At 31.6% G+C, this 15,764-nt stretch overlaps 1 protein-coding gene and 1 pseudogene across 1 annotated transcript; one reads left to right on the top strand and one right to left on the bottom strand.

Annotated features, from left to right (window-relative positions):
* Positions 1–527: 527 nt before the first annotated feature.
* Positions 528–6,728, top strand: LOC127250190 (protein unc-13 homolog). The gene is made up of 5 exons (XM_051273350.1): positions 528–1,001; positions 1,654–2,535; positions 3,410–3,865; positions 4,753–4,939; positions 5,740–6,728. Exons 1-5 carry the CDS (start codon positions 528–530, stop codon positions 6,726–6,728), a joined length of 2,988 nt encoding a protein of 995 aa, XP_051129307.1.
* Positions 6,729–8,035: 1,307 nt separating this feature from the next.
* Positions 8,036–15,513, bottom strand: LOC127250216 (cytochrome P450 71AU50-like; annotated as a pseudogene).
* Positions 15,514–15,764: the final 251 nt, after the last annotated feature.

Genomic DNA, 15,764 nt, shown 5'->3' with positions numbered 1-15,764 from the left:
AATTCTATCAATACAATTTATTTATATGAAATAAAAGTTTTAGGGTTTGTTTGTTCAGTGTTCTAATTTGATATATATATATATATATATTATGGAGAATACAAAGCTTTACTTTTACCAAAAAAACAAAAATTCAAAAAAAAAAAAAAAAAAAGAAATTAATAATCCCTGAAATAGCTCATGTTCTTCCATTTAAATATATGGAGGAGAAGCTCAAAGCTCTCAAATTTACAACCTTTTAATTAATTTTATTTTTCCCTCTCTCTATTCTTAGCATTCATCAAATTAATATTCACTTCTCCATTTCCGCCCACCTCGCCTGCACGCCTTCCTTCTCCAATTTCTCCTAATTCCAAATCACCGCCGGTGGAATGTTCACCGCCGCCGCGCCTCCGCCGGACGTCTGACCGACCGCCTGCCCGCCTCCCAAACACCGCCTCCCAATGGCGCCTCCCCATTCGCGCCATTCCAGCATGGACAGCCTCAGCTTCACCTCGCCGGAGGAGACCACAATTCCGCCGGGATCCATGGCGGAGGATCTCTCATCCCCGTTCTGCAAAATCGACGGCCTCGATCGCAACGATTTCCGAGAGGCGGCTTACGAGGTGTTCTTCACGGCCTGCCGGTCGTCGCCGGGGTTCGGTGGCCGGAACGCTATTCCGTACTACAAATCCTCCGGCGACGGAGGCGGGGACGGAATGGCGCCGGAGCCTGAATCTCCGGCGGCCGGCGGCGCTGTGATTAGCAGGATAAAGAGGGAATTAGGGCTGAAAATGCTGAACCGGCCGAGACGGAGCAGCTCGATCGGATCTTCGTCTTCGTCGCCGGCGTCGATGGCGTCGCCGGGATCGAGTCCGACGGTGGGTTTCACGGTGCCGGCGCCGAGGGGGAGGGTGAGGCGGCCGATGACGTCAGCAGAGATAATGAAAGAGCAGATGAGAATTACGGATCAGAGCGACAATCGGCTGCGGAAAACGCTCATGAGAACCCTCGTTGGCCAAGTACGTACCTCACAATTTCATTTCTATCAAACCCTAAATTAAATTAAATTAAATTAATTACTTTCATTTTTTAAATTGGAAAATCTTTCTCATTATTTAGGCAAAAATGACCACTTTGTTTGTTTTATGTTTTTGGTTTAAAGAGATTTTAATTAAAAAATAAAATAAAATAAAATTGTGGACATAATATAAAAATAATGAATATATGTCATATTAATTTTTTTAAAAAATGTATTAGAAAATTTTTAGAAACCAAACAAACCCGTAGTATATTCAAAAATTACTTTTGTTTTACATCACATTAAATATATATTTTTTATTATTCAATATTTTGTAAGAGAGTCGTAATAAAGAAATCCATATTAGACCAAAACATAATCGGAAAAAAATATAAAACAAATTCTTAGTAAGTAACATATAAGGAGCTTAGCCAAGAAATTCGATACAAAATATTATATATAGTACATAAAAACAATCAATTTGTTGAATTACTACTTGAAAAAAAAATATATATATATATATATATTATCGATGAATAGTAACAAAATCTTTAGAAATATGTACGTAAATAAGAGCCCTAAGATTTCGAATTTTTACAATAAATTCATTGAACATTTAATTTCTTCGACAATATATACATATAAACACACAGATGGGACGGCGCGCCGAGACAATAATCCTCCCATTAGAGCTTTTACGGCATCTAAAGCCATCGGAGTTCAGCAACGGCCACGACTACCACATATGGCAACAACGACAACTAAAAATCCTCGAGGCCGGTCTCCTCCATCACCCCGCGATCCCACTAGAAAAATCGAACACATTCGCCACCAACCTACGAGACATCATAGATTCCTCCGAAGCCAAGACAATCGACACGGGAAGGAATTCGGACACAATGAGAGCCCTATGCAATTGTGTGCTCGCCTTAGCTTGGCGAAGCCCAAACCCTTCCCCGGATAACAATGAAATATGCCATTGGGCCGATGGATACCCTTTAAACGTGCATATCTACACGGCCCTCCTCCGATCACTTTTTGATCTAACGGACGAGACATCGCTCCTCGACGAGGTTGACGAGCTTCTTGAGCTTACAAAAAAGACATGGTCCGTATTGGGGATCGATAGATCCATACATAACCTATGTTTCGCTTGGGTTATTTTCGAGCAATATGTAATGACCGGACAAGTGGAGCCGGACCTCCTAGGCGCTTGTCTAATTATGTTTAAAGAAGTGGAGGCCGATGCGAGAAGGGTCCGTGGTAAGGAGGAAATGGCTTATCTGAAAATGCTGCAATGCATTTTGCCAGGAATGGCGAAGTGGTGCAGGAAGAAGCTTCTAGATTATCACGAGAATTTTCGTGGCGATTTGGTTAGGGTTATGGAGGCTATTCTTCCTTTGCTTTGCTCGTGCACGAAGATATTGGAGGAGAATGTCTCGAGCCATGGACACAAAGTTGAAGGCGACGGGGAGTTTCATGGCAATAAGATCGACTATTGTATTCGATCTTCGATGAAGAATGCCTTTGTTAGGGTAAGTATATATGTGAATCTATTTCATATAGGTCTACCAAAAAAAAATTCAAATTAGGTGATACTATGAGATTAAAATTTTAATTAGCTTTTTCGAGCGATAATTTCAATAATTAAAGAGTTTAAATAAGACTTTTGTAGTTTGTTTGATTGTGATTTAAAATAGAATATTGATTTAAATTTTTATTTAAATAGTACTTTGATGTGATAGTTTGTGATAAAAAAATATACTTTTATTAAAAAGAATGAAAGTTATTAATATTGATTTAGATTTAAAATGGTAAAATGTAAAAATGTAAAAATTTTATAAAGCTTAAACTTTTTATGTCTCATTTGATTTGAAGTTATATTTACATAGTTTTTTTCTTTTTTCTTTTTTTTTTTATTTTATTTTAAGTGAAATAGTTATATTAAATAAAAAAATAAATATGAAATGTGATATTTATAAATTAAAAATACTATAAATAAATAAATAAACGCCGAGGTGGAAACGCATGGTCGGATTTGGCCTTGTTCAATATATACTACATTTTATTTTATCACTAAACACAAAACAAAACACACAACCTTTTAAGTTGTGTTTACTTTGGTGATATTTTTATATATTTTAATTTAAATTTTGGTGTAAAAATACATGTACTTTTATAAAAAATAATTATAAAGTAATTTTTTTTTTTTTTTTCGAAATTCAAAATAAATAGAACAATTATACCTCCAACTTCTAACATGTCAAAAAGTGTTCAACAACTTGAACTATAATCCTTTAACAAAGAGTCTATTTGTCTCTGTTCACCGATTTCATTTTTAAAATCTCTACATAATGCCTTAACAATTTCTAAAATCATGCAATGCTAACTACTCTATTACATTACAAGATGGTAGAGGATCGAACGCGAGCCAGCGTAGGAAATAGCGAAGCGCAAGAACCGAGCAAGAAGCTCATTAAATGGGCTAAAAAAACCGAAGAACTAGCCGCTAAAGAGAAGGAAAATTTCAGTCCACTTCTCAAGAAATGGAATCCTACAGCGACCGGAGTTGCCTCCGTGGCTCTCCACACGTGCTACGGATGTTTGTTAAAGCAATACCTCGCGGGGAAATCGAGCCCCTTGCACGAAACTCTCTTGGTATTGCAAAGAGCCGGGAAGCTCGAACAAGCCCTCATGCAAATGGTGGTCGAGGACTCGGTTGAATGCGAGGATGGAGGAAAATCGATCGTGAGGCAAATGATTCCTTATGAAGTTGATACTGTGATCGAAAGGTTACTCAAACAATGGATTCAAGAGAGATTACAGATGGGGAAGGAACATGTTCTTCGAGCGAAGCAAACAGAAGTAAGATTTTGTTCTTTTGTGATTTTAAATTATTTTTTTTTTTTTACATTTAATCTTTTTTTTTTTCATACTTTTCTCTTTTAAAAAATAGGTAAAATTATTTATAACTCACTTATGATTTGAAAAGTCTGCATTATTCACCTCTATGATTTAAAAATTTCATAATATTTTCTCGTATTTTAGAAAATATTGTATAAAATTTTTAAAAAAATTGTGAAAAAACTCTTTTGTATTTTCAAAATTATTATACAAAAAACTCTATACATGATTCTGCGCAATATTTTCTAAAGTACGAGAGGTTTCATGCGGTTTTTTATTCATAGTGGGGAATTGAATGAAATTTTCAAACTAAAAAAATATCATATAAATATATTTTTCATATAAAACATTACATCAACCAATTAGGTCCATTATGTAAACATCAAAACCAAAAACATAAATTAAGTAATAACAATAAGAAGAATAAGAATATACCTGTATTTGGATGCAGGTTTGCAATTGAGAACAATAAATATTCGAATTGAAATAATTGTTTAATGAAATATAAATAAATATTAGCATAATCTTTTGAATAATTCATGTTTATTTTGTTACATCAAAAGATTCGTCGCCCCGCCAGTGAAATTTTGTTGTGAAACTTTTCATTTGGTAAATGATATTTGCATAATTTGTGTCGTAATTTGTTTAAATGTATAAAATATCATGTGTAAATTATATTCATAATTCGTTCCTGTTTTAGTCGAAATGAGGCATAGAATCACTGTATTCGCGATAGAATACCGGGTGTTTTGAGCTATTTATGCTAACACAAAATGAATAATGTAATAAAATTTACATATCTTATCTTGTTGTATATAATTTACTCATATGAGTCTATTGTGTTTCAGTCTTGGAATCCGACATCCAAAACTCAGCCATACGCTCAGTCTGCGAAAGATCTAATCGGCTTTGCAAAGGAGACGATGGAAAAGTTCTTGGAAATCCCGATAAACTTACCGGAGAACATATTCTATGATCTTGTTGACGGCATCGACAACGTTTTTTCGGATTACATTAGTTTTGTGGCATCATGTGGTAAGAATTACTTCAACATTTAATCTTCTAGTTACTAATGTGATTTATTGCTTTGAATAAATCGAGTCATTTGAAATGTGAATAAATTCTATAAGCTTTTCAAAATTCCGATTGTGTTCTTTAAGTGTATATGATTTTTTTTGTTGTTAGTTATTTTTTTTTTAATTTTTTTTTATAGATATTTTGTATGAAAAAATATTTTTTTATTGATAACTATATATATTGGGGATGATAAAATTAGAACAAACATGGTCTTCTTTCTTGATTAGATTTTGAACTTGAGGTTTTATTATGGGTGCGTCGGGTTTGTTTGATTTTGATTTGAGTTTGAATTTAAATGATATATTTATATGTGATAGTTTTATGAAAATAAATAATATATTTTTATTGAGAATAGTATAAACTTATTGATAGTTTGTAATCAAACACACCCTTTAATTTGATTTGTGTTATATTTTGATTTTCGATTTTTCGTTTAAATAATAGTTAGTTAGATACTATTATAATTATAGAGAATAGTGATGGTTACATTGTAAAGAAATTGAAAAGAAAAAAAACAAAATAAAAACTCAAATGAAATATATAATCATGTTTTAGATTTATTATTATTTTTTTTAATGTTATTGAAATAAATAGTTGATGAATATGATGTTTTCACGTTGCATATAATATTATTTGGAGAAATTGAGAGATTGAACAGTAAAACTCGAAAAATAAAAAAAAGTTAAAAAGAACCAATTCTCAACTTTTTACTGGTAAGTTTTCTTATAGAACAATCTTTCTTCTTCCTCTTCTTGTAGGAGCTAAACAAAGTTATCTCCCGACGCTTCCGCCGCTAACGCGATGCTGCCATGACTCAAAGCTTTTTAAACTGTGGAAGAAAACGGCATGCGGCGTGGGGTTAGAAGACCCATTCCGGTGTCTATCGAATGACGGCAAAAATCCAAATCTGTGGACGAGCCGCGGAACTCAACGCCTTTACATCCGAATCAACACATTGTCCTACCTCGACGCGCAGCTTCACTCACTCGAGAAATCGCTAACCTCGGCCTCCTCCTCTAAGGTCACTCAATCGAAAAATCACTTGGGAAGCTCTCGAAGACCATCCGAAATCCCTTATTTCGATCAAACTTACTCGGCGACTCAAGTAGCCTCTCATCACGTGTGCGAAGTCGCCGCTTATCGCCTAATTTTCTTGGACTCCTACGTCGTCTTCTACGGAAGCCTTTACGTTAGGAACGTCGCGAAAGCGCGCATCACGCTAGCGTTGCGAATTCTCGAGCAAAATATTACGCTTTTACGCACGATCGTCGCTCAACAAGTCCAAGCGCTCGCGTTGAAGGAAGTGATGAGGGCTTCGTTCGAGGCGTTTCTACGCGTGCTTCTAGCCGGGGGAAATTCTAGGGTTTTCTCGCAATTGGATCATCCGATGATCGAGGAGGATCTCGAGAGCTTGAAGCGCGTATTCTACGCACACGGCGAGTGCATGTTGCCGAAAGATATGGTCGACAAAGAAGCAGAGGCGGCGAATGGAGTGGTCGCGGTAATGAAGGAATCCACCGAGCAATTAGTCGAGAATTTTAAGAGCGCCGCGACCGAAGCTTGCGGGATCGGCGTTGTGAGCTCGAAGCCGAGGATTACTATGCCCCCGACGACGGGGAAATGGAATAGGTCGGATCCGAATACAATCTTGAGGGTGCTTTGCAATCGGAACGATCGCATCGCGAATCGATTTCTCAAGAAGACGTTCCATTTGCCTAAGAGGAGATATGCGAACAAGATGAGTTGAACTTGAAGAAATGGTTTGATGATATTTGTTCGAAGAGAAAAAGTGTCCAAGTTGTTTTTGTAGATCTTCAAGCTTATGGCTAACACCATTGCTGTGCTTTTTGTATGTATAATGTACCTGTGTATTTATGTCTTTTGTATATATATTTTGATGCTTATAATATATATCATGCCATGGCAAAAACAAAAGTGTGAAGATTTTCGTAGTTTTTTTTTTTTTTTAAATAATGTGAGAATTCGGAATTATTAAAAAAAGAATTTTCCTCCTTAAATAGATATTGGGGAATCGAGTGTGTGTTTTTTTTGGGGTTTGGATTTTGAGTTGAAATTTGAATAGTAAAAATTTTGAATTTGAATAGTTGTATGATGGGATATAAACAGGTGTTGATGTGATGTTTTGAATGTGAAATTAATTTTTAGTATAATATAAAAAATGAAAAATAGGTGTTTGACTTGATGTTTTTGGGGGAAAAAAATTGAATGAATAGTATGAATCCAGTACAATCCCCAAACAAACACACCCTTGCCAAAACTCAACGGAGGTCTTGTTTGTTGTATAGAAATTGGGGTGCGCTCGTCTAATCAATTTTTTTACTGATATGATTATTATCTTAAAAAATATTTTCTCCTTCTCAACTATCATGTCTTTTTACAATAGACACGAAAATTTAAAAGAGTATAATTAGTAAATAATTAAAAATATATTAATAAAATTAATTTTAAATTATAATAACTAGTTAATCTATTTAAATTTTAAAAAAGATATATATAAATAAAAAATTTAAATTGATATTAAAGTGTATAATTCTTTTTAAAAATAAAAAGTGACAGAATAAGTGGAACATACAGAGGTGAACACGGGAAGTGAGACGGAGGAGTATAATATATATAATATACATAATATATATTATATTATATCTACTTATAAAATATCAACAATTTAATACAAATATTATTTATTATATTAGGGACACAATTTACATATCTAATACTTCTTTCATCCATTCAAAAAAAATTATTTTTCTATTTTAATTTTATCAAACAAATTTTTTGTTTTCTTTTTAATAAAGTTATATCCCACAAAATTATAAAAATACTCATATTTTATTATCACATTATTACTTTTAAATAAAAATAAATAAACACAAAATTATCTTTATAATATCCAAGACATTATTAGCTTATATTACAAAATAGAGTGCACTAATTTATCTATTTATATTTGATTAGAACATTACCCTTTATCCCAAGACAATATTAGCTTAATTGCATTCTACGAGGGAAAATATTAAAATAGATATATTTATTTATTGCGGACAGAGTTAGTATTACATAAGCACCAAATAACAAAGACATAAAAGCAACACAATAGTCTTATTTACTTCTACAAATATCATATATTCTTAAAGGTCTCGAATCCGCGCGATTCACTGTATTTTTAATCGGTAAGTAGGAATGGCAATAAGATGCTCGGCTTTTGCCAAGACCAAACCAAAGTGTTCGGACATGTCCATCTCGCTCGGCTTCGCGCCATCCGGAAGCTTCCAATCAAAGCAATGAACAAGTTGCGCCAAAACTAATTTATAAACCGTAAGCCCCAATTGCAATCCGGGACACCCTCTTCGCCCCGACCCAAATGGTATGAGTTCAAAATCGCGGCCCCTAAGGTCGATATTGCTTCCAATGAACCTCTCGGGGGAAAATTTCTCGGGATTTGACCAAACATTCGGGTCCCTACCTATAGCCCATATGTTCACTAGGACTCGAGTTCCTTTTGGTACGTGGAAACCGTCGAGGATGCAATCCTCGATGGATTCGTGAGGGATTAATAATGGCCCGACGGGATGGAGCCTTTGAGATTCTTTTACTATACAATCCAAATATTTGAGCTTGTCGAGATGCGACTCTTCGACAAAATTGTCGGGCCCGACGACGGATTCCAATTCATTTTGAAGTTTCTTCATGACCTGTGGATGCCTTATGAGTTCTACCATTGCCCATTCTATTGCTGCTGCTGAAGTATCCATTCCAGCAATCAATAAATCCTGCAAAATATTACTGGTTTGTTTATTTTGTATTTTTGGATGAATATATTTTTCTATGTTAGGGACGAGAAGTTGTGTTGATAATATAAAAAATGATATTTTATGTTGAATTGTTAATTTTTTGTGAGTCGATAAAATATAATATATTGTGCATTTTATTTACAAGTGTGTATATTGAATTTTTAAATAATACTTATAGTAGATTGTATCACCTAGAAACACAGGGTGTGTTTGTTTGAGGGTTTGAATTTTGAGTTGGGATTTAAATAGTAAAAATTTTGAATTTGAATAGTTGTATGATGTGATATAAATAAGTGTTGATGTGATGTTTTGAATGTAAAATTGATTTTTAGTATAATATAAAAAATGAAAAATAGGTGTTTGATTTGATATTTTTGGGAGGAAAAAATTGAATGAATAGTGTAAATCCAATCCAATCCCCCAAACAAACACACCCTAAGTAAACAAAGTCACGTCTGGTATGTTAGGCTCTATTGCATAGATATTTTTTTAAACTTGAAACTCAGCATAAATCCCCTTACTTTAAAATTGTATGGCATCCTTGTATTTTAAAAAACGTTCAATGAAATTTCTTTATATATATATAACATTTTTTATGAGAAAATAATTTTTCATCTATTTATATATTTATTTTTGACATGGTAGGAATTTCATACAATTTTTTTTTTTTAAATATAAGGGGACGCAATGCAATTTTTTTTTAAAGTATAGGCAGATTTACGTTTTATGTACAATTTTGCCAAACATATATATATACATATATATATATATCAAATACAATTTTATTTTATTTTTTTGTTATTTTAAGAATTCTTTAAAACTAGCTAGTATTTTATAAAATAAAATAAAATAATATATTTTTCTTGAATTTCATGATAAAAAAAAAACCTCCAAAAAATATAATAATATTAATAATAAAAGGAATTACCAACAAGACAGCTTTAACATGGCGTCGATCAAATTCGAAGGTAGCTTCACCCGACTCCATAATTCCCATCATCGTACCAACAAAATCCTCTCCACTTCCATTCTCCTTAACCTTAACATTCCCGACATGGTCGTCTATAATTTTCTCAAAAAAAGCATCGAATGTCTCCCCCAACCTCTTCATCTTACCTATTACATTTTGCAAAATTTCATAATTACATATTAATACACTATAAGAAATTATCAATTTTGTAACGAGATTTTTTCGTTCCTAAATTCACTTTTTTCGTTACTAATGATATTAGAGATGGAATTAGAGATGAAATTAGGTTAGCTATGTGAACTTTAGGAACGAAATTCCGTTACAAATATACTATTTTTTTTTGTAGTGATAGTGAAATTAAATAGAGGTAAACTGTTTTTTTGTTAAATCCCGAAACTAAACTTTTTTATCATTTTAATCTCGCAATTGAATGTTATCTTAAAATAGTTTGGTAATTGAAGACTATCTTAAACACTACAAAAACATATCAATTTTGTAACGAGATTTTTTTAGTTCTTAAATCCATTTTTCCGTTACTAATGATATTAGAGATGAAATTAGGGATGAAATTACGTTAGTTACGTAAACTTTAAGAACGGAATTCCATTACAAATATACTATTTTTTTACTGAAAATAGTCTCGCAATTGAAGGTTATCTTAAAATAGTCCCATAAGTGAAAAATTTTCGCACATTTAGTCATTGATATCTATGTGGCACCTGCGTGGCAAGTTGGCGGACACATGTTAACTAAGTCAACACTACGTGACGGACATGTAGATATTTTTTTATTTTAAAATATAAAAAAATAAAATTTACAAATATAAAAAATAAATTATCCACGTAAAAGACCCACGTGCATCAGCCCGTCACGTGACGCAGACACCTCCGGTCAATTATTATTTTCCTCTGAAAAGAGTCAAAAGACTATTCCACTTATATTATATTTCTAATTTATTTTAAATAAGTATCCAAATTTCATATAACTTTTATTTATTTAAATATTAAATCAAAATATACTTATACAATATTCATCATTTTAAAACAATATTATTGACAAGCATTTGATGATTTTTATATTTTAATATAAAATAAAATTTGTACTTGCATTTTATTTTATTTTTCTAATATTTGTATTTGATATAATATTAATATATTCTATCCTATATAATATTAAAATAATGTAGTAATAATTAAAACTAATGTAATATTATGTACTCCTCGCGCAAAATTTAAAAATTACCAGTTCCGTCTCAATATAATAGTCTTGTTTATCATTTTTGTTCGTCCCAAAACAATAGTCTCATTTCCATAAATAACTATATCATTATAAAACTACCGTTATTTTTTCATTATTATTACACAATTGTCATTACTTTTTACACTAATACACTCACAAGGGCAAAAAAATATTTTATCCATACTTTTTATCCACTACTAATATAATATCAAATATTCCTTAAATCTCAAACATAACCCAGACTATAATTCTAGGACGAAGGAAAGAAGTAGTATTTTAATTATAATGAGTAATTAAAAATAGTATAAAAATAATTATATGATGATAAAATATGAGTATTTGTAAAAAAAAAATACGATATTTAATGAAATAAAAATATATATTTTTTTAACTGGACAGATAGAGTATATATACTATAAGAAGAAAAAAAAATCAATACTAATCCCAATACAATAAAAATTTATCGATTTTAGTTTCAATTAAGAAACTCATTCATTTTAATCTCATTATATACAATTTTGATCAAACCGTTCCAAAACCAATGGGAATGGTCTGGCATAGCAGCTTATTAGGACAAAACACGGCCGTATATGCACATTAAACTTCGAATCGAATCCAAAATCCCTTCAATATATCTGCAATTCTGAAAACACTCCGGCGGGTTATAACTTGAGGCCGCGATGAAACTCCGGCAAAATTGCCGCCGATCCGCAGTCGGCCAGCCGCGACTCGAACTCCAAATCAAGCATTGTCGACGGCTTCAATTTGAGGTGCAGCCGCGGCGAGTCACAGCTGAAGTGAAGATAATGCATCCCCTTAAAAAAGGCCAACGCAATTCTAAGCCGAGCCTCCCAATTAAGCGCCGCCCGCCGGTCAGCCCCGCCCCCAACCGCCGGACACCGTCTTCGAGGCTGCCGGCGGCGGAGCTCATCAAATTTCTATGCCTAACCCGCTTGATCGTCTTCAATTTCTATAGTATTCTCTACCCCGCCGCTCTGGCGGCGGAGGCCGTGTTTTGGCATATACGGTCGTGTTTTGTCCAAATAAGCTGCTTTGTCAAATCTGTTACGTCTACATCACTCATTTCCGTTGATTTTTTAATGATGAGATCAAAATTGATCAACATTGTATATAATAGGATTAAAGTTAAGAAATTTTTTTATGTTAAAATAAAAATTGATTTTTTTTTTCTTATATTGTAATATGAATAGTTATATGAAAATAATACTCCTTTCGTAATACAAAAATATACCAATTTGATTAGAACGAATTTTAAGAAAAATAAATAAAAATATATTTTTTTTTTAGGGTAAAGAAAAAAAAATGATGTTTTTTTTTACTAGAAATGAAACAATAATATAGATGGCATCCAAAAAATAAAATGAGAGTAAATTTAGATGACGAGGGAATACTCACTATGTCTCTTAATTATTTATATTTTTCTATTTTGGTGTGTTTCAAAATCAAATATTTATTTTCTTTTTTTTTTAGTAATATTAATACCTGTCTATTGTTAAAATTACCATTGAACTTATACTATATTACAAATATACCATTACAATAAATTTTTACATTGAGGACATTTTAATTTTTTACCTTTATTTCTACTATACTCAATATAATGCTAATATTCCTAAAATTTTGTGCAAAAAACAATTAGATTGATAGGTATAAGACATATGACGTATAAAATCTAAAATAAATTAAAAATATTAAATATACAAAATAAAATAAAATTTCAATCCAAAATATGATATTTATATATACTTTTTCGTTCGAGTCATAAGTAACTATTTTTTCATTTTCATCTGTCCAATTCAAATGCATCCATTTTTTTGTTAGTAAAAATACATTTTACTTTAATAAAAAAAATACTCCTACAATACACAATATTATAAATAATATAATTAAAAAGTAAATGAGATTAAAGGTAAAAGTTATCTTTTTTTATCTTTCTTTTGTACTATAACATATAAAATACTGAAATACTTAAAATTTAAGTAAAAAATTCAAATAAATACATATGACTCTTACAAAAAAATATATATATTTCTTCAAATTTGGAGGTTTCTATAGAGCCCTCCAAATTTGAAACATAAATGGAGCCTTGAGCTTGTCCACTCCATATTTGGATAATTTTTCTAAATATGGAGTAGACTGAGTTGTCATAAATAGACATGATAGATAGATTCAAAATATTACCGTTCAATCCTTGTAGATTCAAACTTCCGATGTATGGAAAATAATCCGCCAAATTGAACTTCGCCCCGATTGCGATAACCTCCATGATCACACTCTTAAACCCCTTTTCATCCAAATCGTCATCGGAAAATTTTCGGCCAAATATTATCAAACAGTTCATGTCCCGACTCACATTCAAAATCGTTGCGCTCAAATTCACCACAGCCGCCTTTTTGATTCAAATCCACCATTAGCGCAACCTCGGTTTTTCGCATCTCCTAAAAACAAGATATCAAATTTTGATTTCGGAATCGATTTTGGGCAATTAAATTTACAGAAATTTGATAGAAACATTTGGAATTTTGATGTTAAAGAAGTCGTAGAAATTGTTAAAAAATATTTGAAAATTTAAAATGAAATTTTGCGGGTTTGTTTCTTTTGTAATTTTTTCATACAATTTATCCACAAAAAAAAAGTAACATACTACAAACTCGTTATTTTTATATTATCTACATATATCAAAGTTCAGTCTTTGGTTCATATTTCATCGACCAATCCTTCCTAATTCACATCTTTGTTGAAAGAACTTCTTTTGTAATTTCTTAGATAAGGATTTCGAAAATATCGGGTCCCCACCTACGCAAGCAAATTGTTAATAAAACTCTAAAATGACAATTCTCTATAACTCATATAAAAAAATTCATTCATACCAAAACACAAACAAACACACCCACCCGTAATATTTATTTTTGAAATTATTTAATAGTATTTTGAAATTATTTAATAGTATTTTAAAGTAAAAGTAACTTATATGTAATTATATATGAAAATAAGTAAATTATTATTTGATTAAAGAAGAGTATTAATTCACTAGTATATAGAAATTATATATATATATATATATATTTAACCACAATATTTAAAACTACGGATGTAAAAAGAATTTTTTAAAATTAAATAAATAAAATTCATGAAAATTTACTTCAAGTTTGAAATTTTTGCTTTTTTTTTTAAATAAAGATTTTAATTCATAGTGAAATTTCGATAGAAATTCTAAAAAAAGATTTTATTTATTCAGTTCAGGTTTGGAATTTTGAATTTTGCTTTAAATAGTAAAATTTTAAATTTAAATAATTATTTAATATAATATAAATAAGTATTTGATGTTATACTTTGAATATAAAATTAATTTTTAATATTATAATGTTCTAATTTACCATATCAATTTTATTATTTTTATTCTTTCTACACACTAATATTATAATAAAAATAATTACACATTAATATTAAAATACTTTCAAATTTTACATAAATTATAAATATTTAAGCATACAATTAATTTACTTATATATAAATTATATAAAAATATAAAAAAAAATAATTTTTTTCCTTTAATTATAAAATAATATTACATTTTAATTTATTATAAAAGCAAAAAAATACTTTAGAAGAAAATGAAAAGGGTATAATATTAAAAATAAAGTAAAATAAAATAGAATTTTGATTCAATTTTTTTTATAAAAAAATTTAATAAATAGTAAAAATCCTTCGAAATTATTCAAACAAAACATACAAAATACCGTGATTTCTGTCCAAATTTATTTATTTTGTGAGATTATTAAAAATAATTTGTTTTTATCTAAAATATAGGGAAATATAAAAAAAAATATAAAAATAATTAGCATGTTTAATATATATATATATATTATTTTTTAATTTTTTTCTAGGAAAAACCCAGAAAGAGCAAAGCTGTACCCTACCTGAAATTGATTAATTTTGGCGGCGCTGAGGAGACGCAGAGTGCAGAGCTTCCGCATGTCCCGCCAGTACGGTCCGTACGGTGCAAATACGAGGTTTCTCTGCCCGTACGCGATCCTCGCGGCGGCGTCCTGCGGCGGCCGGCTGGCGAATACGAGGTCGTGAGTTTTCAGGACGAGCTCGGCGGCGCGTGGCGACGAAACGACGAGAACCGGTCTAAACCCGAACCGGAGTCCCATTAGCGGTCCGTGCTTGCCGGCCAGCCGGGCGAGGTCACGGTGAGGGTTTTTTCCGATGAGGTAGAAGTGTCCGATGATCGGAACGGCGACGGGGCCCGGAGGGAATCTTTTGTCGGAATCTTTTTCGAGGAGTTTAAGGAGGAGATTTGCGGCCGCAATGGCTGTAATGGCGGCGATCAAAATCCACACCATTTTTCTTTGTTTTTTTTTAGGGGTTTGGGATTCTAATGAATGGGTTAGAGGATAATGGGTAGAGATATATATGTTTTTATTGGGTTTTCCGCGAGTGTATATATATATACGTACATATGTATGTATGTATCTATACGTGTAGCAGCGGAGTCAGAATTATTTTGTTGAGGGGCCTAAAAATTTTGTTGAAATTAACGTATTTAATCCATATAAAGATACTAATTTGATAAGAATTAATCGAATTTAAACTGATAAACATAAACGATAGACATCTATATGGGTAAACTTTTTTTTAGTCCCGACTTTTTTATTATTTTAATCCTGTAAGTGAAGCCTGTCGCAAACTAGTCCCATAAGTAAAAAAAATTCGTTGTTTTAGTGTCCGCCAGGTG

Source organism: Andrographis paniculata, unplaced genomic scaffold, assembly GCF_009805555.1.
Source record: "Andrographis paniculata isolate CXL003 unplaced genomic scaffold, ASM980555v1 Contig37END, whole genome shotgun sequence".
NCBI lineage: Eukaryota > Viridiplantae > Streptophyta > Magnoliopsida > Lamiales > Acanthaceae > Andrographis > Andrographis paniculata.
This window is presented reverse-complemented; position numbering and strand designations above follow the sequence as displayed.